The sequence below is a fragment of the Delphinus delphis genome, chromosome 12, assembly GCF_949987515.2.
Source record: "Delphinus delphis chromosome 12, mDelDel1.2, whole genome shotgun sequence".
Lineage (NCBI taxonomy): Eukaryota > Metazoa > Chordata > Mammalia > Artiodactyla > Delphinidae > Delphinus > Delphinus delphis.
Genome location: NC_082694.2, coordinates 60,770,397 through 60,797,798, shown reverse-complemented (window position 1 = coordinate 60,797,798; position 27,402 = coordinate 60,770,397). Strand labels below are relative to the sequence as shown.

The 27,402-nt window shown below is 35.4% G+C and overlaps 2 protein-coding genes across 6 annotated transcripts in view; one reads left to right on the top strand and one right to left on the bottom strand.

Annotated features, from left to right (window-relative positions):
• NDUFAF7 (NADH:ubiquinone oxidoreductase complex assembly factor 7) overlaps window positions 1-20,656 on the top strand; it is a 36,100-nt gene extending 15,444 nt beyond the window's left edge. Inside the window, exons 10-11 of one of the 4 annotated variants that reach the window (XR_009521467.1) lie at window positions 421-712; window positions 19,909-20,656. Coding sequence is in view for 2 of the 4 variants with exons in the window: in XM_060026812.1 (XP_059882795.1) it covers window positions 421-636 (216 nt within the window). In the remaining 2 variants the exon portion in view is untranslated. Of the gene's footprint in view, window positions 1-420; window positions 2,808-6,474; window positions 6,497-9,657; window positions 9,714-19,908 lie in introns of those variants that run through there. The other 3 variants (XR_009521468.1, XM_060026814.1, XM_060026812.1) reach the window with 3 other exon arrangements.
• The window catches only part of PRKD3 (protein kinase D3), a 77,786-nt gene continuing 54,130 nt past the window's right edge, over window positions 3,747-27,402 (bottom strand). Inside the window, exons 10-19 of one of the 2 annotated variants that reach the window (XM_060026809.1) lie at window positions 25,343-25,420; window positions 23,881-24,157; window positions 20,968-21,020; window positions 18,320-18,392; window positions 17,163-17,269; window positions 12,522-12,683; window positions 12,187-12,285; window positions 9,649-9,916; window positions 7,494-7,579; window positions 3,747-6,736 (exon numbers count right to left, since the gene is read on the bottom strand). In XM_060026809.1, the coding sequence (XP_059882792.1) occupies window positions 6,563-6,736; window positions 7,494-7,579; window positions 9,649-9,916; window positions 12,187-12,285; window positions 12,522-12,683; window positions 17,163-17,269; window positions 18,320-18,392; window positions 20,968-21,020; window positions 23,881-24,157; window positions 25,343-25,420 (1,377 nt within the window). In that variant the 3' untranslated portion in view covers window positions 3,747-6,562. The remainder of the gene's footprint in view (window positions 6,737-7,493; window positions 7,580-9,648; window positions 9,917-12,186; window positions 12,286-12,521; window positions 12,684-17,162; window positions 17,270-18,319; window positions 18,393-20,967; window positions 21,021-23,880; window positions 24,158-25,342; window positions 25,421-27,402) is intronic. The other variant, XM_060026810.1, reaches the window with a different exon arrangement.

Genomic DNA, 27,402 nt, shown 5'->3' with positions numbered 1-27,402 from the left:
TTGGTATTCCAGTCTTTTCAGTAGTATAGGGTTCAGTGTAACCAGACAGCCTGGGGGTGGAGCAGCCTGGTAAGTTCCATGCATCTCTCCTGAGGTAAAATGAAGACTTGCAAATAATATTCACGTTTGTTAAGAAAACCTGACTGCCTGAATGAGTACGAATTTTACAACTGTTTTGAAGACATCTTAACCCTTCAGTGTAGATCAAACCACCTGGGAATATTTGCTAAACATACAAATCCATAGGTTTGGGTCACAGCAACCTGTATCTTTAATAAACACACCATGATTCTAAGGTAGATGATCAGAAATTACATTTTAAGCACTTTTATTGAATAGCTAATAGTCATTAGTACTGCTGCAAATAACTAGGAATCCTTTCTCCTGGTTATTTTCACTAAGAAATCTTTTTCTTTTCAGGTTCTTTTAGATAAATCAGATGAGCCATCACTGAGGCAGCAGTTACTTCAGGGCTATGATATGTTAATGAATCCTACGAAGATGGGAGAAAGATTTAACTTTTTTGCCTTGATACCTCATCAGAGACTTCATGGTAGAAATCATCAGATGAATGCATGTCAGTCAAAACCCTCTCCATCACCTGTAGCTGGGTTTGGTGAACTTGCTTGGCGGTGATATTTCAGTTTGGACTTTCTACTCCCAAGTTGGCCTAAGAAACTAGACTAAAGGGAACACATTTTATATATCACAGGTAAAATAAGTATTGAAATATTTTATCTCTTCACAGCCAATAAAAATAGCCCATACAGTACAACTGAAAATTGATCTTTTAAGATTGTGTTTGATTCTTGGTACAAATGTGTGTTCTCAATTTAATGAAACTTATTATTGGGTTTCCTCTAATTAATAAAGCTCGTTGCTGTATTTTTATTTTAAAATGTAAACATGAATTCTGATTGGTTTTATAACTGGAAACAACTGGCCATTCACAGGGGACTGATTAAATAGAACTATCCATATATTTTTAAAATGAGGTAGAGTAGTATGTTCTGACATAGATTGCTAAGATTCAGTAAGTGAAAAAGTAGGGTGCAAAATGTTTTGTAGTTATGATTCCATTTTTGTTGGAGAAAAGCTACATTTAAAGAAATGCTTAGAAGTAATTTCACAGCAATTAAAACACTAAATGCGGACTGGTTGTTTTCTGTTCAGTGATACTTACTTTTATATAAAAAGTAAGGAAAGGATGCCCAATAATCACTAGTTATTAAAGGGACTGTCTTCTCCATTGTATATTGTTTCCTCCTTTGTTGTAGATTAATTGACCATAGGTGCGTGAGTTTATTTCTGGGCTCTCTGTTCTGTTCCATTGATCTGTGTGTCTGTTTTTGTGCCAATATGCTGTTTTGATAACTGTAGCTTTGTAGTAAGGTCTGAAGTCAGAGAGCATGATACCATCAGCGTTGTTCTTTTTTCTCAAGATTGCTTTGGGAATTTGGGTCTTTTGTGGTTCCATATTAATTTTAGGATTATTTGTTCTAGTTGTGTGAAAAATGTCATGGGTATTTTGATGGGGATTGCATTAAATCTGTAGATTGCTTTTGGGTAGTATTGACATTTTAACAATATTAATTCTTCCAATCCAAGAACATAGGATATATTTCCATTTCTTTGTATCATTTTCAGATTCCTTCTTCAGTGTTTTATAGCTGTCAGAGTATAGGTCTTCCACCTTCTTGGTTATTTATTCCTAGATATTTTATTCTTTTTGATGCCGATTTTAAATGGGATTGTTTTCTGGCTTTCTCTGATAGTTCATTATTTGTGTATAGAAAAGCAACAGATTTCTGTGTATTAATCTTGTATCCTGCAAGTTTACTGGATTCGTTAGTTCTAACAGTTTTTTGGTGGAGACTTTAGGGTTTTCTATGTACAGTATCATGTCATCTGCAAATAGAGACAATTTTATTTTTTCCCTTCCAATTTGGATTTTAGAGGGAAGATTTTCAGCTTTTCCCTATTGAGTGTGGTTAAGTGGCCTTTATTATGTTGAGATATGTTCCCTCTGTATCAACTTTGTTGAGAGTTTTTATCATGAATGTTAAATTTTGTCAGATGCTTCTTCTCTTTTGAGATGATCATATGATTTTTATCCTTTTGTTAATGTAGTGGGTCACACTGATTGATTTGCAAATATTGAACTATCCTTGTGTTCCTGGAATACATCCCACTTGATCATGGTGTGTGATCCTTTTAATATATTGTTGGATTCAGTTTGCTAACTTATGAGGATTTTTTGCATCTGTATTCATCAAAGATACTGGACTGTAATTTTCTTCTTTTGTAGAGTCCTTATCTGGTTTTGGTACTAGGATAATAATGGTGGTCTTGTAGAATGAATTTGGGAGCATTCCATTCTCTTCAGTTTTTGGAATAGTTTGAGAAGGATAGGTACTAGCTTTTCTTAGTATGTTTAGAATTCCCCTGTGAAGCCTGAACTTTGGTTTGCTGGGAGGTTTTTTATTAATTACAAATTCAATTTCACTACTAATGACTGGTCTGAACTGTTCAGATTGTCTGTTTCTTAACTCAGTCTTGGCAGGTTGTATGTTTCTAGAAATTTTTCCATTTCTTCTAGGTTGTCCACTTTGTTGGCATGTAATTGTAGTATTCTCTTATGATTTTTTTTTTTTTGTATCTCAGTAGTACAGCTGTTGTTTCTCCTCTTTCTTATTTTGTTTATTTGGGTCCTCTCTTTTTTCTCAATGAGCCTGGCTAAAGGTTTATCAATTTTGCAAAAAGGTTTATCAATTTTGTTTATCTTTTCAAAAAGCCAGCTCTTGGTTTCATTGATGTTTTCTGTTGTTTTTTGGTCTCTATTTTATTTCCTCTCTTATAATTATTATTTCCTTCCATCTACTAACTTTGGGCTTTGTTCTTCTTTTTCTAATTCCTTTAGACAGTAGGTTAGGTTATTTGAAATTTTTCTTCTTTCTTGAGGTAGGCCTTATATTGCTATGAACTTCAATAATCACTATTAAATTTCCCAGTCTGGTTTGAGGGGTGGGAAAAGACTTACTTTTTTTTATTTGTCCTCCTTTTTGGTATTTGAATTTTTTACCATATTCTTATGTGAATTTTATAATTAAAATTAGATTAAAAAAATTTTTAAAGTCACAGTAATACCAGTAAACCTAACAGGTACTTAAAATATGACTTAGAATAAATCCAGACTGCTTAGGAGGAATAATTTTCTAAATTGAGTTAATTCTCTCTTATTTTCAGATAATTGTCAAGATTTAGTTCTATAAGTTCTCATTTTTTGGTTCAAAAAACTTTTATTAATAGCAGACATATGGACTTTCTGAAGAACTGTTATATAAGCAACACAAATTTGTGAAATTAAAGAAAATACTAGCTATATGTTTTGAATTTATAGCTTAACTACATTGGAAATTCACTGGCAGAGTGATGAATGGTTGTTTCTTATTGCTTCTTTGGCTTCACTGAGAACAGGACTAGCATTCTCTATCTCATGCTAAATTAAAGGAAGATGGAGGCCTTATTTTTCAGATGCTGCTCAACTTTGGGCCATTCCTAGCCACCCTTAAAGACTCGGTTGGAGAATTTTTAGAAGATTAAAATGCCCATAGTTGGCCCTTCCCAATTATTTAATAGTTTTTATGATTAAGGGGAAAGAGGCAATGCTTCTTGACACCTATACATGTACTTTGGTATTAGGTATTTAACTTAAGTCTTTTGGCAGTTGCAGTAGTGGAATATTTGATGGTAGTTTCTGAAAAACCTAAAATTATTCCAAACTTTCATTCCAAGAAGTGAGACCTTGAGGTTATTACCTCAAATTTTGTATAAAATTGTAATAATGAGTTGTTTGTTATTTTAGTCAGATTTAAAAAAAAAAATCTATGTTCTTAAATATAGCATTGGTTTCATTTACAAATACTATTTCCAAAACAGTTCTATTACCAAAGCCTGGGAAAAGAACACAACCAAATAAAATATTCTTTGGATACCTCTACTAGAGATAGGCTCAGGTTTTCACATGGAAAAGTATGGTGATATGGAAATACATTTTATTATCAAGCTTCTTTGAGGATATTTACAAAAAGTGGGATGTAATAAAAAATAAAAATGTACTAAACAGTGTCATTATAGACTACTTTGTACATTATCAAATGTTTCTAACAATTATTTCTTATACAAACACAATGACTTCAAGACAAAAAAAGGTTATGCAGGTTATACAGTAACTGGAGATATGACTCAACTCCAAATTATCTGACAGTGCCTTTACGTTTTTTTTTTTTAGAAAACTTCTTAGGCATTCAACAGAAACAAAAAGAGTGCAATTAATTTCATGGCTTGTAAAGTTTGATTATATAAGTATAGCAAACAAACGTCATTCCAGTTAATTATCATTTTACGCAGTAAAACCACAATAGGGTGCCTAGTGACTCAGAATTACTTCATTTTAGCACACTGATATAAACACTTACTTTAGAGAAATTTGGGGAAGTTATCCTCTATCACAGGGAAAATACACTTTCCAAAGGTTTTGCAAAATTAATTTGGTTTAATTTTTTAAACTCCTATTTGACAATGAAATACTGAGACATTGTGGAGTGTCTCCTGGAGATATTTAGGGGTAGGCAGTATAGTAAAATGGTTAGGAGGGGTAAGAAGGACTCTGGAGCCACATTGCCTGGGTTCAAACCCACATCCTAACTGTGACCTTCAGCAGCTAGTTACTTAATTTCCCTGTGCCTCAGTTTCCTTATCTGTGAGAGAGAGTTCACGTGCACTTACCTCATGGCTGTTGTGAGAGTAAAACACATAAAGAGCTCAGAAAAGAGGAGCACTGTGTGTTTCCTTCCATTCTCTCAAGGATATTTTTAGTCCTAGATAAGGCAGTAGCTTCAGGATCTCTAAGGGCCCTCTCAGTCTTAGTCTGTTCACAAGAAGAACATTCTTTTCCTTTGCTACCTCAAATTCTGTGGGCAGTGACAGTTAACACATTTATAACTTTTAGCTTATCAACATCTGATCTTCACAACAACTCTGTGAGAAAGGTACAGGCAAGAATTATAATCTTTATTTTATAGATTGAGGAACTCAAGGCTCAGACAGATTGTCACCTGCTGAGGCCAACACAGGTAATTAAAGAACGGAGCCAGAGTTTTTGGCTCCACATCTTTGGCTCTTTTTTGGAGGGAAAAATGTTTACAATGATTTTGAGGAATCAAAAAACAAAAAGTCCCTAGATTTTTTATAAGTGAATGGTCCCACCAGATCTTTAACTTTTTTGGGGGAAAACTGTTAGTAACTTTTAAAAAGCTATGAAAAAGTCTAACCTCTTAAATATGATATCTGGATAGAAAAAAATGTCTTTAGCTGGCTGCTGAAGCTGCAGTGTTAAAAAAAAAAAATACTTATTTCATTCTTTCATTTGCTCAGCTGATAATACAGCCGTACTCTTATAAACTGTTTCATGCTCCACCCCGTCCACTCCCTCAAACTGCTTAAAATATAATTGGTTTTAAAACATTCCAGGTATCTGTAAAGCCTTCCAATAAGCTAAAGGAAGAACAAAAGGATGCTGTTATTCTTTCCTGTAGCATTAACTGACTCTGCACTGGCCTACTTTTAGCATATATTTAATTTTCTTCCTCAAATTATTCAACCCTATGTAAAGATAAATTGTGTACTTAGAGTTCAGATCTATACCTATTAAATGTTGGAATCCAATTGTGGCACCACAATGGCGTCAGTGGGAACGTGAATATTTAGCAGCAGAGTTGAGCTATAAGAAGACATACATAACAACTCAGCACTGAGACCAGCAGTTCCTACTCCTGGTTTTGTACATCAGTTGTCCCGAATGACCTTAGGGGCTGTTGAAACATAGCAATACTTACAAAAGGTGACAACTTAATTTTCATGTTCCAAAGAGCATATTCAGAATTTCAACTCCAAAAGGGTTAGGGATCACTGTTTTAGAGTCTTGACTGACCTAAAAAAGAAACGTAAAACAGTCCAGCACTCCCTTTCCAGGAGTCTAGGAAAAACCCCTCAATGCCTCTATGGTCGGTTAAACAAATGTTTATAAAGTCTATAGGAAATGGCATGCTGGCAGCCTCTCAGTTACCGCATAAATGCACATCTGTTTAGTAATCAACCTTGTAACTCTTGTATGATTTGGTCAAGCTATGCAATAACTGGACTCTAGCTTGCCTTTTTCTCCTTTTTAAAAAAATGTTAAGAATAGGAAAGGGAAGATAAATTAAGTGCCACTATTGTACTAAAATGAACGATTAGGAAAAATACAAAAACCAGTTATTGCTTATGCTGTAAAAATTTATGAAAAGCTTTATCTTGGGTTCCATTATGTGTTTTTATTACTCAGTTTCCCCTCTTGTACCTACTCAATATGAACTACAGTATTGGTGTCATTGATTCCTTATCATATTTCCTCATGTCTTTGCATCCTTTCAGATGACAACCTACAAAGAACAACAGTTATGCAGCAAAATACCAGTCCATAACATGAAATCCTTCCTTATTGAAGTTAGCTCAATAATAGTTAAGGATCCTCTTCCATGTCATCTGGATTGGGAGCCATAATGAAGTGCTTTGGGTATACAAGGTTGTGTGTATATGCATGTATTTCCCAGCGGGCATCGTCACTTTCGTGTGTAATGTAACGTTCACCAATGCGAGTTTCAAATTCTCTAAGGTCAAGCCAAGTCTGATAGTCCTAGGGAAAAAAAAAGATTATGAACCATAAAAGAAACAATACTGTCAACCTTCTTTTTTTTTTTTGCTCAGCACCCTAGTCATAAAATTGACAACCCCTACCTCCTAAATACTTGTTATACAATAAGTTCATTTGTAATATTTTAAGTTAGCAATGTTAAAGATAAATATTTCTTCAAATTTAGAGTCTCTCATGAAGGAAGGAACTAGTTTCTAAAATTAAAAAAGAAAACATTGCCTCAGGCTTCTGAGGTGGCTAATAATAACCACTAAAATATTTTGTTGGAGAGGCCTACACCTTACTTCTCAAAATAGGGGAAAGTGCTTAGAATCTGTTATCAGGATAATTTAATAACTGCTGAGACTAAATATGATTATATTTGAAGTTATTTCTACCCCTCATTCCCTTTAAAATAGTTCTGAAGCTTCTCTCTTTACCCTGAAGTTTGGGGGTATCTTGAGAAATCTATGCAATAGCTTTTGGGGGGAATTAAGCCAAACATTTTAAATGGCATCTCTGATCTCTTCAATGCAAAACCTTTTAGTGGACACTTTAAAAATAAAATATATCTGACAACATGTGTCATCCTCACCTTACAGAAAGGTAAAATGAATACTATAAGGCCCTAAGACATGTAGAATCTATTGCTTTTAAGAGTGGTTTCATTAAGACAATCACCATGAACTGCTCAAATGAGAATCGCCGAAGAGAGGTACATTTTTTTTTTTTGCGAAGAGAGATACTTTTTTTTTTTTACCTGCAGCCAGGGATGACTAAGAGATTTGTCCACACTGTAACGTTTTCTCATCTTCACTTGAAGTAGGTTGTTTATCAAATCAATTGCTAAGGGAAAAGACAAAATTAGATACATGAATTTGAGCGTATGGAGCATCTCAAACCTGTGACTCTGCCTGGAAAGCAGTTCAATCCATAGAAATAGAAGGTTGAGGATTTTTGCTTCTCAAGGACATGGCCTTTAAGCTAACATGCTGGTGATCCATAAATATTTACTGAATTCACAGTGTATCTGGTTTATTAAGGAAACAGTATAGAGTACAGGTTAAAAGTACAGACTGGAGCCAGCCTGCTTGAGCTGGCGTTGTTACTACGTGTGACATAGGGTGAGTTACTAAAGTATACTGTGCCTCGGTCAACTGTAAAATGAGGTTGTTGAGAAGATGAAATAAATTTAATACACATAAAGGGCTTAGAATGGTGCTCAGCATATAAATGCTGAGTATTAACTATTATTTTTTAAGATGAATAAGACAGACTCTTATTATAGGCTGATTTTTTTGGTTTCTTTTTTCCCGCCCCAATGATGCCATGTTCTTCTCTAGTCTCGGGCTTGGTCTGGAAAAGTAGCCGAAGCCATTGCCTTGCTTCTACAGATAGGGTTACAGTGAGGTGATAACTTATTACCAAAAGTTCATACTTAACAAGTTTTAGCAAACAAGTTCATGGTATTTTGGTGTATGTGGAGAGATCTTGGCATATATATCTTATCTAATTATTTGGAGAAATGGGCCAACTGCAAAACCAAAGCAACCAGGTAACTATACACTGACAACATCCCTATGTAACAATACAGTTGTTACTAAGACATGGATCCAGGGATGAGCCAAATGAATGACTTATACTACACTATTTCTAGTTCTAAATACCACCAAACTAGCAACGATTTTCCATATTTTTGTTTTTGCCCTAATCATTTTTTTCCCATAAATATTTTAATTATTAACTTCTCTGTATTCTAAATACTTCAGACTTTTATCCATTGCTCCTTAAATGGCGGTCCACTATGTGCATCAGAATCATTCAGTGTATTTATTAAAATGTATTCAGTGTATTTATTCCTGGGCATCAATCCAGCTGGTGAGTCTGAATCTCTGGGATAGAGCCAGTGGGGTCTTCTCTTTAATAAATTCACCAAGTGATTCTGATTTAAGAGGTCTGCAGACCACACTGTCCAAGGAGCTCTAAGATGACTTTGGCAACATCCCCAAACCCTCATATGTACTTCTTTAGTTAGCTCTGTTCATTACCAAGTAAGCCTACTACTTATATGTTGTTCCTCAAACTTTTCCCAGTTTAATGGGCTATATCCCTATGATTAGGCACTTTTGGGAAAACAAAAAAAAGACCCCCCTGTTCCAAGGGTTGGCTAAGTTCAGGTGGGGATGTTCCCCAGTACTGGTTCTATCAAATGCTATGGGAATGTTAAATAGTGTTTTAAGTGATATATAAAGAACCTAAGTTACAGGTCTCCATTCAAGGAGATCAGAATCTAGTTCTGAAGATAAGTGGTCGTGAAAAGATACGCCCAACTAGTAGCCTAAGTAGATCTTACACAGTTTGGAGGAGGGGTTCAGGGAAGACTTCTCAGATGAGCCACAAGTTAAGGGATCTCTGAACTGGAAGGATTTCAACAGCAAGGAGGAGAAACGGGTAGGCAGGGAAAAGACCTAAGCAAAATGCAGCAAATAGTTGTAAGTACCTTGCGTAGGGCAGTAATGGCGGATGAGGCTAGAAGGCAAACTTGGGCCATATCACAGAGACCTACAGGTGCAGCCTGGTTAGAGGGAGGCTGAGATTAATGTCCGGGAGCAGCGTAAGATGAAAGTAGTGTTTCCTGAAGAAGGATTTGGCAGTGGTGACTGAGAAGGACAGTTAAGCTATTTGAGTAGTTTCAAAATGAGGCAGCTGGGGCCTGGATTAGTGCCCTGCCTGCGAACTATAAGGAAGATAAAGAAAAGATAATGTAAAAGGAAGTGTGCTCAAAAAATTGGTAAACAGTTGAATTTGGAAGGTGAATGGGAAATATTAAAAAGAGAAGTCAGAAGAGACAGGGTGATTTGGGATCACAAAGATTTTGACTAAAAGGCACAGACCTAAAACATTTTTTTTTTTACCTTCACCAGAAATTTCTCTCCATGGATTTGGTGGGTACATAAATGCAGCATTTTGGATTTGGTCGTTTATATCTTCATCTTCATTAAAAGGAAACGTGCCGCTGAGGCTCACATAGACAATAACTCCCACTGACCACATATCTAGAGAACGGTTGTAGCCTTTGCTCCTGAGAACTTCAGGGGCCAAGTATGCAGGAGTTCCTACCACAGATCTCCTGAACGACTTTTCACCAATGATGCGGGCAAAACCAAAGTCACACAGCTTCACCTGGAAATTAAAGGATGATGTTAATTTTATATTATTGATATATGTATCAATCTATATATACATACCTGTCCCTAAATATGATACTGTATCATTTCAACACATTTGCCAACTGTATTATGAATGTCAAGATTATAGATAAGGAAATTGTAAAATACCAATATTTAGATACATTTATAACCCTGTGATCCATTACTAACAGTATGAAGAGCTTTGCTAATGCTCATTTCAAAAAACCACTTTTGAATTCTAGCTTCCAGAATGTCAAATACCAGACTGGTGTTATAAGTGCTCAGCGTTTTTGATGAAATGGAGGGTGCTGATCTTTTATCATTTGGCTTTTAGGAGATCACTTTCTATTACCTGTAAGCGGGAATTATATGTTTCACTTTTAAATGCTCAGTGGCCTCACAGTGCCTGGATAGAGGTACTCAAATGTTTGCTGAATGAAAAATAAGTTGTGATATTTAAAAACTTACCCTTTATTTTGCTTAATCCTAGAATCTCTCTTCCCAAGGATACTATATATTGGCAAGTAAATGAAATTGAGGTGTATTAAAGATAAGTATTAATGTGGCCAGTAGAAGAGTCATATTAGAGATTGTTTGAAAGTGTTTTCTATGACTATGGAACAAAATATTGCTAGTTAGATGTTCAGATTTGAAATAAGTTATATCTGGGGGTAGCTGCAGTCACTACCATGCCCCTTTGGGAAGAGAGTTCTGGAAATGTAATAAGATTGGCAGAGCTCAGAATACTTATCTTGCTGCCCATCTACGAGGTTCAAATTTTGGTGATTAATGATACATCCATGCGAACAAGCAAATGCCAAGTACTGTCCAGGGGAAATGCCTTGATTCACAAAATGTCTTCACTAAAAACTTCAAGATAAATTGAGAGGCCTCTACAAACCAGTGGTACAAACAGTGAGTGGAAAGCAAAGACGGACCTTCATACATGTTTTTATGATATTTGTTCTGTGTCATTATTGAATTCAACTACTTCCTCTGAATATTTGAAGAAGAGGATTATTGACCGTGAAGAAATAACTTTTTTCATTAAATGCCATATTTCAGTTAGCATTTTGATAAAGATGACTTGGCGTTTTGGCAACTGAATAAAGAAGAGGGGCCATGGCTAGCACTTGACCAAAAAAAAGAGTATCAAGTAAGTGACATTATTTTCCCTTTGTTCCTAATGAAGGTCAGAAAGCTGGAGTTTTAGCCTTAGCTGTAGGGGTGTACATCCTTTGTCCATACTCTCTTGAAGATCAAATGAAATAATACATGAAATAATAATTCTTTAAAATATTGCACCAATGCTTATGGAACCTTTCTGACCTCACAAAGATAGAGGATTATTTTTATTCACATAGGCATTACAAAAGGAATATGGTTACTTCCTTAAAAGTAAAAAAGTTGAATAATTTTTCTAAATACATCTTTTTCTTGAAAGAGAATCTGAGTTGTATTTACCAAGTGAAATAGTCATCTGTTGTCCTTATTCTAGCCACTTGTCTAATTGTGTTTTAAATGTACATAAACAATAATTTGGCAACAGATTCTATCTGATGACAATCATGAGAAATATTCATAGGTACCACCAATATATATTCCTCAGGACAGATGTTTCAGACTTCGGGTTAATAACTATTTTTAGGTTATGAAATAAATTTGGATCAAGATCAACACTTTTTAATGAAATGAAATTTAGCCAAGTAAAAAAATTAATGCATCACACGCAGGAGAGACACACACATACATATCGTAATACGTATGTGAGCACTGGCGGTGATGGGAAATGTCATTCTTCCATAGGTTTTGCTGAAAATGTCTGAAATATAGTACTCTAAAGAGGAAGAAGTGTTGGCTGCCTGCCTCAACCAAAATCGAGTCTTCTCATTTCAGGGTCATCCCTCAGTTTGTTTCATTTCATGGGGAATTTGTCCTGAGCACCAAGCACCAACCAAGGCTGACTCTCCCTACTTCATTCCCAACCCACAGGGAGGGGTGGATTGTGCAAGAAGTGCAAAAAAATTATTCCTTTGAGAACTGGTCTAAAAAGTCTTCATGAAAATAATATAATTAGTAAAATCTGAATTCAGACTACTCAGGTATACATCCTCAATGGCAGTTGTAAGGTAGAAACTTTTTTTCTGTAAGATGGTTATGTACTGAACCTACAGCACTGCCTTTCATTACGTGGGTACTTCATAATGTTGTCAGACAGATACTTAAAACCGTACTTTAAAAAGGTTCTGGAGAATATCTCACCTGAGGAAATGGCTCTGCTGATGCGAGTAGCACATTTTCTGGCTTTAAATCACAGTGCACAATATTCTTAAAATGTAGATTCCTTAATGCAACAAGTATCTGTTATTGAAGAAAACAGAATTTTTTTCTATTTCTGGAAAAATCACAGCTAAACACCAACTGGACCCCTTGAGTGGTGTAATAATTTTAAAAGTCCACGACAGTTCATCAAGATTTAACTAAAAGTGTTATTCTGTTCTTCAAAGTTAACAATTCCCACAATGTTACAATATGTAAAAGCACTACCATTTCTTGTAGTTTTTATTATTTTCTAGTTTCAAAAAAAGTTAAAATACCTGTGTGACCATGAATTTAGTTATTCGTTCTGGTAGTCGACTTTTCTCACTGGATAGAATCATCTCCAACATATCTCCATGCAGCTTTTCCATTACTACAAAAACTCGTTCTGGGGTTTCAAACATACATTCCAGGTTTACAATCCCAGGATGGTGCAAATTCTGAAGAGTTGCAGGATATTTATGTGACCAACTTGAGTAAAAGTTTTACTGTGCAAATATTAATATCTAACAATGTGCTGCAATTAATTGTATGGAATAACGGCACAGAAAGCACAAAATAGCTTAGAAAAATAAATAAAAGCAAACAAAATAAAAAGGATCACAGAATTTGATTTTCCAAGTTCTGTACTGGAGAGTGGATGCACTGAAGGGAAAGAATATCTTCCCAGTTTTTCCAATATAAATGCCCTTGTCCATTACTACTTCTTTTCCTTCCTTCTCATCTTTTTAATCTTCTGATAGTACTCTAATTTTATGCTGTCCATGAATAGGCACCAACTGCCAATCAAAGTTTAGCCAATTACACAGAGCTTTGGTTCTTTGGGGCTGTTTGTGAGGGTCTTAGCTCAAACTGGTGGTTTTGTCTTTAAGGTAGTTATTTATCTAAGTCTTGATCTCGTTGTATTATACCTTGATTTGGTCTTCCCTCTTTTAGGCTCAGCATGTCTTTACTACCATCACCCCTTTTTCTTAAGCACTACTAGGTTAACAGGGTTGGAGAAATACAAAGCTGAATGTGATACTGTATCTGCTAATAAAAAAGCAATCTATCTTAACTGATATTAAAAAAACAAAACTTCTTCAAAAGCAATTTGAGAAGTCAGCCATACACAAAAAACATTCAATGGTTCTTTATTTCTGGACATAAATCTAAATTCCTCTGTGTGGATTTTAATATCTTCAGTAGTCTGGTTTCATTCTTATTCAGTCTTAAATATTGGCCCAAGTGATTAAACTTTTTAATACTTATTAACAGAAACATATTTTTCTTATGCTTTTTTTCCTTACCATGGGTATCTAAGTATGCCAAGAGGGCAAACTTTTTTTCGGCCTATGTGAAGTTGGGCTCCATCTCTAAAATGTGTTTTGAATACACCATCATTTCTCAATTCCCACTGTAATGCCTCCAGTTTAGCTCACGTTACCTCTCTTCCAGACTACTGCAGTAGTTGCCACTGCACTCTATGCAGCACTGCTTATCCCCTGGTACTGTATTACGTGTATATGTGTCTTACTCTGTAGCCTAGTAAGTTCTCTGAGAGCAGAGACTGTGTCTTAGTCACTTTTAGCTCAACTTCTGAATCATGGTTGGTGTTTTAAAAATGTTTAGAAAGTGAATAGCAAATGCAAGATAAATACTGTTTACTAATCAGCTTAAAACAAGTTAATGACATGGTGTTCCAGGTAGCAAAATAAAAAGTGACACAATCTTATAGTAGATACATGAAAGTGAAATACCCCACAGTGGTGGGGCATGATAATGGCAGTAAGTAGAAGATTCAGAACATCATAACTCTGACTGATTTAGAGTTGGAAGTGTGGTTGGCTGTCCCCTATGTTGCAGCTGACTACTTCTTAAGTTTCTTTTTTCCCCCCACCATCCTTGGAAACACATGCATGCACACACAAAAATAGAAGTATGCTGTAACATAAATTCTTTTAACCACTTCTTCTATTTGTTTAAATGTCCTATTTCCTCTAGAGTCTGTTTTGGTAAATTATACTTTCATAGAGAATCATTTTCTCCAGGTTTTCAAGTTTATCTAACAGAGTTACACAAGATAGTATCTTAAGATTCCCTAAGCCCGGTAAGCCAGGTAGGGTTGTTTTAAAAAAAAAAAAAAAAAAAAAAAAAGATTCCCTAAAATTTTTTCAGTATTTGTGATCGTCTCTCCAAAATGTTGTTATATCTTCTTATATTGATTCGGTTGGACACTTATTTTATTGTTATCCACTCCCCGCCCCCGCCCAATAATCAACTTTTGGATTTATTATACTAAATTTATTAATTTCCTTTTTTATCTTTGTTAATTCCTTCTGTTTTCCTCAGGTTGACTGTTCATCCTTCAACTTCTTGAGTTAGACTCTTAATTTATTTATGTTCATTTTTTCTTGATTAAATATTTGAGGTTACCAAGATTTCTGTAAGCAGTAGTCCAAAAGCTCTGATATACAGTATTTCCACAATTATTTTCTAAATACTCCAATCTTGATTTTGCTCTCTGATTCAAGAATTAAGACTCAAAAAAAAATTTTTTTCAGGTGGTGGGAGTTTTTGTTTTCTGATTTTATAATTTATTCCTAGCTTTAGTGCACTAAGACCAAAAAGTACTGTTTATTCTACTGTTTTTTTGAATTAATAGGGTACTTATTTGTTTTTAGGGTACAGTGTTCAACATAAACTGGTGAGATCTACCTTATACTGTTTAGGCCTCCTATGTTCCTTTGTCTATTTCATCTGTCATGGACTACTAATGTGCTCCCTGTATGGTCTCTAGTTTTCCTTTATAGATGTTGTTGATGCCATTTGGTTTAGTGTGATTTGCACTCTTCCACCGTTAGAGTGCCCTACTTCAATTCACTTCATGTGTTTTCTCTTGAATTAAATCTTATTAGATCATGACTCCCTTGGCTTTCTTCTATTTGAGAGGAACTAGAGAGAGGCTGTCACGACTGTAGAGCTCAGAAAGAGCCAGCAAAACCAGTTTTTATTGTGGTGCGTCTTCCTGCATTTGCCTGGTCCATTTCCACTGTTTTTGGAAAAACTTCCACCTATTTTGTAGGGCTGAACTCTTTTCTATTTTTGTTAAAGACAGAGTATGCTTTTCTGTTTATCATTTTTCTTGTAGCTTTTGGGTGATTTCCAAGAAGAGAAGGGGAAAATACTGAATTTATACTACAACAGTCAAACTAGAAATTTTGCTCTTAAGTTTCTGAGAACGTTTTCCCCTTTACATAGGGAGCCATGAGAGTGCCTCACCTTTTCTCCCACTACTCTACTACCCTCTTCAGGCAACAGCAAAAGGACATTTGACATTACTATAGCCCTGTAAAATGAAAGTGAAAAATCCCACAGGCGACAATTATTTAATTCTGAAATATTTTCATTCTGAAAATAACCAGAGGGCTATAATAATAAAGTGTTTACATTGTGTATTATCTGGAAATTCCTAAATTCAGTTAAGATTTGCAGTTGCTAACGTGGGAAAAAAGCTTCAGTATTTAGTACAGAGCTGTGTTTGTGATGTGATCAAAGTAACAAGGAGAACTTTTACGTGGAATCTAAAATACGACACAAATGAACGTATCTACGAAATAGAAACAGACTCACAGACATAGAGAACAGACTTGTGGTTGCCAAGGTGGAGGGCGGGTGGGGGAAGGATGGATTGGGAGCTTGGGATTAGCAGGTGCAAACTAATATATATATAATGGATAAAAAACAAGGTCCTATTGTATAGCATAGGGAACTATATTTATTCAATATCCTGTGATAATGGAAAAGAATATGAAGAATATATATATGCATAACTGAGTCACTTTGCTGTAGAGCAGAAATTAACACAACATTGTAAATCAACTATACTTCAATAAAAATTTTTTAAAATGACAAGGAAAAATCAATCCTTATGAATAAATCCTTAATATTTATTTTTTTGCATACTGATTGGATATTGAGAAAGAGTCCAAAATTAGATATGAAAAAAGATTTCTAACAGTATATTCAAACCCTAATGCAGAGTCTGAATGCTGTTAATATCCTATTTTAAAGGTAGCTTTATAGGAGGAGGCAGCCTTGAAGTGACCACAGGTAGCTTGTAGACCACAATCTTTTGATTATCACTCCTCTGAAAAAAAGTGAGGCAAATGTTACTAACAGTGACCAATAATGTAATAAATGTAAAATTAATTACATGTTTATAAGTTTCTTACCTTCTTCTCCAAAGAAGCACAAGTCAATAGGCTGTGTCTTCTTGAACTTCACCCACAAGCAAATGGGGCTCTCACAGCATTAACTATTATATCATCATGATTTCTTAAATACTATGCAAAAGCTACACAATGAATTAATAAATATTTGCATATTATAAATTAATTATATGATATTCAGAAAAATAAAGCTAAATTTTACTCTTCTAGATGACGTCCAAAAGAGATAAAAATGCTAAATAAAAATACACAGTAATTTATTTTATGGGATTTAAGTCATTGCCAATATATCTTTAAAAATATACCTTAATGGACTAAACTATTATAATGAAACGTGGTGGTAGAAGTATCAAAGTATTTTGAGCTCATGGAGTGATGAATTAAGAATGAAATTTGAGTTTTTTTAGTTTAAGATTTTCCTTAGGAAAATGTGTTCTAAACAAACTACTACCATAATGGCAGTCCTTGTAACTCCTAGATTATTGTAACCTAATGTTGCCTTTAAAAAAAAAAAAAACTTAGGGAGTTAATTCAGATGCTCACCAGCCTCTCACTGAGCCAAAAGGTCATAAAATGAGAACGAAGAAAAATGAGAACAAAGAAAACAAAAACCAAAGTCTTATCAGCACACTAACTAGACTTGGATTTAAAAGCTCATAAATCAAAAATTAAAACCAATACAAAGCAACTTTTGGGGGATTTTTTTACCTGTAAAATAGCCACTTCATTACGGAGCTGACTCTCCTGTTTTGTGGGGAATCTCATCTTATCAATTACTTTAATAGCCACATCCCTTCCAGTCTTTCTGTGTTTTCCTATTTTTAAAAAAAGTACAGAAAAGAAAGAAGACACAAATTGACATCCCACATACAATACAAAAGCTTTATCAGGAAGTTATCCACAAACTGCAATTGATATGTATGTATTTTTGTATTTCTTTTTTTCAGCTCATTTTGTTCTTTCTCCATCACTAACCTTTAATTTTAAGAAATAAATTATATTTTCCCTTATAGTAATTGCCCCTAATAAAGGCTGTTTCATTATTTGAAACAGCAGGAAATTTGAATGAACCTGTTTGCTGAAAAATAATCCACTTTATTAAAGAAATGATAGTTAAATATGTGACTTAGTCTTTAAAAATTCTGTCAAGATAGAAACATCGTACCAATTCATTAATTTTATTCTAGGTTTACTGGATCAGCACAGAGTGACTTAACTATACAGCCTTCAGGCAGAAAGGCCAACTAGTCTCAGCAAGGAATGAAAGGGTTTAACATTACTTTCCTTTTATACCTTGTTTCATAGCTTATAAAGTACTTTTATATATATTAGGTTTAATGAATATTAAAAATCCTGTGAACTATGCAGGTCAGGTTTTATTAGCTCCATTAAACTGATGAAGATACTGAGGCACAGTGAGGTTAAATGACTTTGCCAGTGGAAGTCACAGAGCTGGATAAGATTCCATGTCTTCAGACCTGATACCATTCATGCCAATAGTAGACAAACGGTGCCATTTGTGTGAGAAAACCAGTGGGGCATATACTTCAATAAACAAACTTTCATAGTCCAACATAAACTTCAAACCATTTATTTTTCCCAAACAACTTTATGTGTAATCTACAAGAAAAGATAAAGACTATTGTGAATTTTCTTATTCTGTTACTTTTTAAAGTTCTTAGTTTAAATTAAGGAATTAATACTCAGTTATAGTGAAAAGGGCTTAGCTAAATGTATGTAGGTTAACCTTTGAGAAAAACACCACTTGACGAAACTGTGACAAGATGTTAGCAGCTGGTAGATGTTTTTAAATTTCATAATTTTTCTATGTTATCTACAATATGCAAAAGGCTGTAGTTGCTTACCTCCATAGACGATACCAAATTGGCCTGAACCAAGCACCTCATCTGCAAAGATCTGGTAAACGGTACTGATGTCCTATTTAGGGAAAAAGTAAGCAGTGTTATTACCTCTATGAAATAATGTCAACATCTCAGACTCTCTTCATTCAAATATTTAAATACATTTTAGTTTTTATGATTGACAGAACTAATTTTCACAAAATATTTTATGAAATATAGGCTTTCTAAGTCCTAAAAAAGCCCAACTTTAATACAATGACTCAATGCACAACTATAATGTATTCTGTAAGAAGACCCTTGGGAGAAAAATGCTTTGAATTAAAAAATATATTTATTGGGCTTCCCTGGTGGCGCAGTGGTTGAGAATCCGCCTGCCAATGCAGGGGACACGGGTTCAAGCCCTGGACCAGGAAGATCTCACATGCCGCAGAGCAGCTAAGCCCGTGAGCCACAACTACTGACCCTGCACTCTAGAGCCTGCAAGCCAAAACTACTGAGCCCACGAGCCACAACTACTGAAGCCCGTGTGCCTAGAGCCTGTGCTCTGCAACAAGAGAAGCCACCGCAACGAGAAGCCCGCGCACTGCAACGAACAGTCCCTGCTCGTCCCAACTAGAGAAAGCGGCACACAGCAACGAAGAACCAAAGCAGCCAAAATATATATATATATATTTATTTATTTATTAAGTAGTGATCTATAAAAAGTAAATTAACATAAAAAATTAAGAACAAAGTTTTACCTACTTTACCATTAAAGAGATTTGCTATCTTTGATTTGAAAGAAAAACTCAAAGGTTCATATTATTGAGATCAGGCTAATTTTAAAGACTGATGAAAAGAGTATGTGTAGCTCAAATCCACTCCTCTATATCCTCCCTTCCGCCCCTCCCTTCCATCTTCCTTTTTCTTCGCTAGTGGTTGTCGCTGTCAGAGAGCTCCTGGAAGGCGCTTGGCAACGCTCCCCACAGGTCTTCAGTCAAGGTCTGTCTTTTGTTTGGGTATGTGCTACAGTCTCCATGAAGCCAGGGACTACACCTGTCTCGTTCGGTGTTACATTCCCAGACAGTGTGGGTCTCACGGCAGTCACGTGACTGGATAAACCAAGTCTCCTAGGCCTCATTCCCTCATTGGTAAAGTGGATATAATAACATCTATCTCACTGGATTTTTAAGTGAATTAAATGAGAATATATACAAAGTGTCAAATCCAGTGCCTGGCATATAAAAATCAGTAATTCTGGGCTTCCCTGGTGGTGCAGTGGTTGAGAGTCCGCCTGCCGATGCTGGGGACACAGGTTCGTGCCCCGGTCCGGGAAGATCCCACAGGCCACGGAGCGGCTGGGCCCGTGAGCCATGGCCGCTGAGCCTGCGCGTCCGGAGCCTGTGCTCCGCAACGGGAGAGGCCACAATAGTGAGAGGCCCGCGTACCGCAAAAAAAGAAAAAAAGTAATTCCACAAATCCTAATTTCTGTTTAAATTAGGTAATCGTAAGTAAGCTGAATTCTCTGGGACTGGTCTTCTTATCTGTAAAACTGAAATGAGAAAATGTCTTTCTCTCCCCAATAATCTGGTACCTATTCTACCTACCCCTAGGACAAGAGAGACACGGATTAAATCTCACTGAAACCCTCTCTCTCTCATAGCACTACTGGATATCAGTCTTCACTGCAATCTTAGAAAATCCAACAACATTTACATGTTATAGAGCAATAACAGCTGGATGCCCCAGTTAAAGAATAAGAGATTTTATGAGAGAAATTTATATATAGCTAATGAACAATTTTCTGACTTCTTTTTCTAGGCTTTTTTCTTTCTAATCCAGGGGTTGGCATACTATGGCTTGTGGGCCAAATCCAGCCTGCTGCCTCTTTTTGTACAGCCCCTGAACTAAAAGCAGTTTTAATTTTTTTTTAACAGTTTTAATTTTTAAATGGTTAAAAAACATCAAAATAATAATGTCTTGTGAAACATGAAATTATATGAAATTCAAATATTTGTGACCACAAATAAAGTTTTACTGGAAAACAGCCATGCTTATTCCTTTAAGTATTGCCTACGGCTTTCTCATGACAACGGCCAAGTTGAGTTCATAACTGTATATGGTCTGCAAGGCCTAAAATATTTACTTCTATCCCTTTATAGAAAGTACGCTGATCCGTACTGTAATCCCCCACATGTACCTACATACACCAGCTGAAGTGAGTCTTGACTCTTCCTTAAAATCCTGCATTTCCTGCTTTTCTGTACTTGCATGAAATGTTCCCCCAACCATATCCTGTCAACACTTGTGTCAAAACTCTTTTCCATCCTCTTAGGCATATTTCAAGTTGTACTTCCTTTGAGAAGCTTTCCCGGCTCTGACCCAGAAAGAAGTAGCCTCTCCCTTCTCTTTGAACTAGTCTATCACTTTGTGATATTCTAATGTCACTTACAAAAAGTTAACTTTATTTTCATAATTTAAAAGGAAACTGCCTCAGTTTCCTTCATAAAGCAGAACTCCTCAGGGAAGTTATCACCCACACAGCCTAGCCTAGTGTCTTTAGGCAAACTGCGCAACACTCTGGGCTATAAACTTATTTTCCTAATAAGATTTTCACATTTTATTTTCCTTAATCACCCAATTTGCATATTTTAGCTGTAATGTTTACTCACCACATTCTCCTGGATCTGACAATTAGATACAGAGATACTGGTAGACAAATCTTCTGTAAAATATAAGAATGATGTATGGAAAAAAAAAACTGTTAGTCCATAACTTAGTAAAAATAGTTACTGACATGTGAATGCTCACAATATACTAAATTTTAAAAACTAGCTAACATACACTTAATATAATTACATTCATTAAAACAAAATTAAAAAAACAATTTATCCATATACAATACTAATCCATCAACAGGAAACTGGTTAAATAAAATATGATACGTCCATACAAAAGAATACTATCTAAACATTTAAGGATGTAGGGCTATAAGAACTGAGTCAGAAAGCTATTTATGACATTATTAAGTTAAAAAGGTAAGTTGCAGTGTAGTGGCATTTGAATCGAAAACAAACAAAATATGATTACTTCTGGTGAGTGAGAGAGGTGGGGTTGAGGAACAAAGATTTAATCTTTATACACTTTCAGACTGCTTGCATTTTAAAAAATGCATAAAAGGTATTACTGTCATAATAAAAAATAAAAACATATCTATATACTGACATTGAAATATATCTGATATAAAATAGTTGATGAAACCAAGTTGTAAAGATCACACATCTTTTATAACAAAAATGTGTAATACATTTTTGTGTGAAAATAAAATTATAACAACGTAGTATAGACTCCCCTCCCCACAAGCCATCCCCAAATCAAGACATATACACCAAACTATTAATAATGGTTTTCTGAGGGGGGAGATATATGATTGGGAATAGGGGGATGTGTCACATGTGTATACGGAGGAATTTCTCATATTACATATTTCTATAAAGTTTAAATGTCTGTATTACTTTGGTAAACAAAGGAAGAAACTGACAAGAAAAAGGAAAAAGGGAAATTTGGAAAGTAAGCAAGAGACTAGTTGTCAAAAATCTAGAATCTCAGTGACAACTCAAAGATATGAAATTTCCTTCATAATCCCAAATATAAAAATGTAAAACTTCATTAAGAAGGAAATATAAGCAACTATACATCAAAAATAAGTAAGATGACTGTGGAAAAACTCCATTTTAAAATATTAGGCCAATTTTAAAATATTTTTAAAAATCCAAAAATTAAATATTAATGAAACAGACATAAAAGGCACAGCATCAACTAAATTAATGAGCCTAAAACTCTGCTTTTCAGTAGTTCCAGTTTCCTGGTTTAAGTCAATATTTTATTTTCTTTCGAAGGCCTCCACTGTCTAACTTCACCCAGTTTTAATTTCTGTTGCTTCCCAGGAGAACTCTACTCTAGACACGTTACAAGGACAGCGGCAGCAGCAACACAGTAATAGTTTCACTAATGGGTCAGGAATGATGCGAAGTGCATCATATGCATTTATTATCATTTCCCTTTCAGATTAGAGAACAGAAGAGGCCAAGATCATGAAGCTAGTAAAGCAGCAGAACTGGGCTTTCATCCTCCAGAGTTCTCACTCTTAGCCCTTCTGCAACCTGTTTTTAGGGACTCTTAACCCTAGGGAAGAGGTCCATGGATGGGCTTGAGAAGGTCCCTAAATCCAGTTATATATAAAATTTGTGTGTTATGTGCCCGCATTATTTTCTGGGGGAAAAGGTCCATGGTTTTAATTAGAATATCAGACAGTTCTGTCTAAAATCCCCTCAAATTTCAGAAGCACTGTGGATATCCATTTATTCAACCTTTAGGAATCAACATTCAACACCAAACATTTTCATGGTCATTACCCTCATCCCTTTGATCACACCTGTCTCCTCAACACCAGTGACACCCCCTCCACCCCTCCCAGGTTAGCTCTGCCTATCCTAACTTACTTGAGATCCAAGGTCAAGGTTCAAATCAGGCTCCGCTATCATGAAGTCTCTGCTTACTCTTCCTATCCATATCTGAGTTCCTCGAGAAATGCACTACTCATTTTTGCACTCTACTGCTTTATGCTACCATCTAACACTTATATACGTTATGTCCTATTTCCCTTAGTAGCTTTTAAATTTTCTGTGTTTCTTTCGTATTCTAGCTCAGGGCGTAGCATAATGCCGAGAACAGGCATACCAAGTAGCATAGCTGAACTGAAATAAAGAACATTTAGAAACTGGTTGAGGGAACTCCCTGGAGGTCCAGTGGTTAAGACTCAGCACTTTCACTGCCGGAGCCTGGGTTCAATCCCTGGTCGGGGAACTAAGATCCCGCAAGCTGTGCAGCGCAGCCAAAAAAGAAGAAAAAAAGAAAATGGTTGATACCTCTTTCAATTTAAATATTATTTGTCTAATGAATGAATGATGTTTCCCCATAAACAAAATAATGCCAATGGAAGGGAAAGTGACATTTTACTATGGCTTTCTGATTACGTGTTCACTTGAACCTTTATCAAATTTAGGTTTTACTTTATAAATTTTGTTAGTGCAAAGGACATGTGTTTCAATTTTTTTTTTAATGTTTCTGAATGTTTTAATTCAGTTAAAAGAAATACAGCATTTCTGACTTCACAGATTTCCTGGGTATGTGAACTGTAACACTTTATAGCCTGAAAATCCCACCATGAAGCAAAATACTAATACTAGTAGTTTACTCAACACCTTATGGTTCTCTTTCATTTAATGCTGACAACCCTATAAAGTAGGTACTATTACAGAGAACGAAAGTACTTGCTAAGATCACATAACAGGTTGGCAGAACCAGAATTTAAATGTAGTGACACTGACTCTGGAACCTAGCTCTGGGGATTGTATACATGTACTATAACCAACATAATTTTATAAAGGAATTAACTAATGGTATTGGTTACTAAAAATGAAGCTTAAAATGAGCATTAAAAATAAATACAGAAACACAACTACACCCACAAAATGCTTAAGAACCAAAGGGGGAAAAAAGCCATCAACAAGCTTATTGCTTACTGTGATCTTTCCCTTGCCCTGGAGAAGTACAAACACTTGCTTGAGGGGTAACAGGCATGAGAGCTTGCCGAATTGCTTTTTCCCAGCTCTGTGCTACGTCAAGTCCCACTCCAGTGGCAGCAAGAACAGGATTGTGAGAGCTGTCCCCACTGTTCTCGCCAACAAAGTATACCATAGTATCAGTGATGATTTCAAAACAGTGTGGGTTGCTGCCTTGTGAAATGTTCGTGAAATCTTGTGGGGAAGATATGCGAAGAATCTCTGAAAGTGGAATTTCCTGAAGCAAAAATTAAGCATTATAAAATATGAATACATCTTTTTTAATTTTCAAATACACTAAACATCAAAGATATGTGTTTCTAGTGAATACCATTAAAACAAACACAAGTACGTGACACATGGGACATACAGTCAAGTCTTAATGATGGTATCTGCTTTGAATGATCTGCATGTCCATCAATGCCAGAGGCAGAGCATGGGGTGTAATAATCAAGCTAGTGATTCAGGCCTGTAGCAGATCATTAGAATGAAAGGAAGGAAAGGATTTAGGAGGGCAATTGCCACTACACTTGTCATTTCCCAGTTTTCATTGAATCAACCCAACAGCTACTACTCTACTGGCTATCTGCAAGATACAGCCCCAAAGGAGTACGAAACAGAAATAACAGCAGCAAAAGAAGAATGTTAGTGTTAAGTTATTCAAGCACTCCATTCTGGTTCTGTCCATAACTGTAACAATCATTTATGTTTAGTCCCCTTCCTAAAGCAAAAAACTTATTTTAAAAAACCCAACCAGTTCAAAGCAATTCACTAGTTTCTATACTTTTTCTTACTGATACAACTGCTACACTGACAGTTTTGTTGGGTGTCAGTCTGTGACACGGCAAAATGTGAAGCAAGTCAAGCAAAGAGGACTATACAAAGGAAAAAAAGAGCCAAAGGAAGCATCTAAGAACTGGGGTCTAAGGTAAAATGGAAGATGGGAGAAATGCCGAATACCACATTTGCCTCTTCTGGACCAGCAATGATCATGGGACTTTCTTAACAGTCTAATCTAAATCATAGTATAGTCATCCCTCAGTGTGCAAGGGGGATTGGTGCCAGGACTCCCCGTGGATACCAAAATCCACAGATGCTCAAGTCCATTGTATAAAATGGTTAGGCATCCACAGATATGGAGGACCATTTGGTACCCAGAAGATAAGCAGCAGCAACCTGACAGGACAAAAACAAACATGCAACAAAAACCACCTTTGGTAGCAGGGCTATTATGGGGGGTGAAATGGAGGGGTAGAGGACAGTTGCTTCAACAAGGAACTTAACAGTGACTTCTATAAACTACATTAGGAACAGTTGTAATAGGTATAAGCCAATATAACAATTAATAAATATTATTTGGATATATTTGGAAAACATACAGTATTTTAATGTACATATTTTTTTAAAGATGTGAAATCTTTACCTTATAATACTTTGATCCCGATTCGTTTTGAAACAATGTTAGACATTTGCTGTCCAGTCTCCAATAATGCCTCTTTCTCTATAAAGAGCATAAAACTGTGAGGTTCAAAAGTAATGATTCCTCCAAAGTGCCTGAACTTTCCTTTCCCTTTCATTTCTATCCATAAGCTTGTACTTTTGAATAGGTTTAAAATTCGTGCGGTTCAAAATTCGGAGAATTAAAAAGATATATAGTGAAAACTATACTTGCATCATTACTCCTATCTCACTCCCACCCTTACTCCAGGCAAGCAATGTTATTAGGTTTTGGGGATTCCTTTGCAAGAATCTTATGCGTGCATACACAGATACATATGTATTGCACACACACAGATATGTAATTTACCTATACGCTAAATTTCTAAAGGTTGGCTTACTCGGTCAAAAGATACATGCACATGTCATTTTACTTGACAGTGTTAAATTATCTGGCACAAGATTTGATCGAATTTACAGTCTCATCAGCAAACATGCCTAACTTGCTCAAACCTTCACTAATGCAGCATGTTACTAGACCTTTTGATCTTTTGCTACAGTGCTAAATAAAAATTGGTATTTTGGTAAAATTTTAAATTGTATTTTTAATTAAAAACGAGATCAAGATCTTACATTTAAAAGTCATTTGTATTTCCTTGTCTGTGAATGTTCATATTCATTGCCCATTTTTCTACTGTATTCTGGTCTTTTTTTCCACTTGTTTAGAATATGAGTTGAAAATACTTTTTCCAGTTTGTCATTTGTCTTTGCTTTTGTTCTTTGCCATGCAGAATTTTTTTTTTTACGTATGTCTTTAAATCATTTTTTAAAATTAATACTTTACTTTTTTGGAGCAGTTTAAGGTTCACAGCAAATTAAGGGGAAGATACAGAGATTTCCGATATACTCCCTTGTCCCAACGCATGTGTAACCCTCCTCATCGTGAACACCCCTCATCAGAGTGGCACATTTGTTACAACTGATAAACCTACACTGACACATCATAATCACAAAAGTCCAGTTTATATTATGGTTCACTCTTGGTATTGTGCATTCCATGGGTTTGGACAAATGCATAATGACATGTATCTATCATCATGGTATCATATACAGTATTCTCACTGCCCTAAAAATTCTGTGTTATGCCTATTCATACTTACAAGTCTCCACCCCTAACTGTGATCTTTTTACTGCCTCCATAGTTTTGCCTTTTCTAGAATGAATATCATATGGTTGGAATCATACAGTATGTAATCTTTTTACATTGGCTTCTTTCACTTAGTAATATACATTAAAGATTCCTCCATGTCTTTTCATGGCTTGATAGCTCATTCATTGCTTTTTAGTGCTGAATAATATTCCATTGTCTGGATGTACCACAGTTTATTTATCCACTTACCTACTGAAGGACATTTATTACTTCCAGGTTTTTGGCAATTATTAATAAAGCTACTATAAATATCCATATGCAGGTTTCTGTATGAACATAAGTTTTTATCTCCTTTGGGTAAACAGCAAAGAGTACAACATATGGATCACATGGTAAAAGCATTTTAAGTTTTGTAAGAAACTGCCAAACTGTCTTCAAAAGTCGGCAATACCATTTTTGTGTTCCTACTAGCAGTCAAAGAAAGTTCCCGTTGCTCTAATCTTGCCAGAATTTAGTGTTCTCAGTGTTTAGGTTTTTGGCTATTCTAACAGGTGTGTAGTATGTCACTGTTTTAATTTGCATTTAATTTGCCTGATGACATATGATGTGGAGCATCTTTTCATATTCTTGTTTGCCATCTAAGTATCTTCTTTGGTGAGGTACGTGTTAAGGTCTTCAGAACACTTTTTAATCAGGTTATTTGTTTTCTTACTGTTGAATTTTAAGAGTTTTTTGTATATTTTGGAGAACAGTCTTTTATCAGATGTCTCTTTTGCAAATATTTTCTCCAAGTCTGTGGCTTGCTTGTCTTCTCAATCTTTTAACATTGTCTTTTGCCAAGCAGAAGTTTTTTATTTTAATGAATCCAGTGTTATCAATTATTTCTTTCACAGATT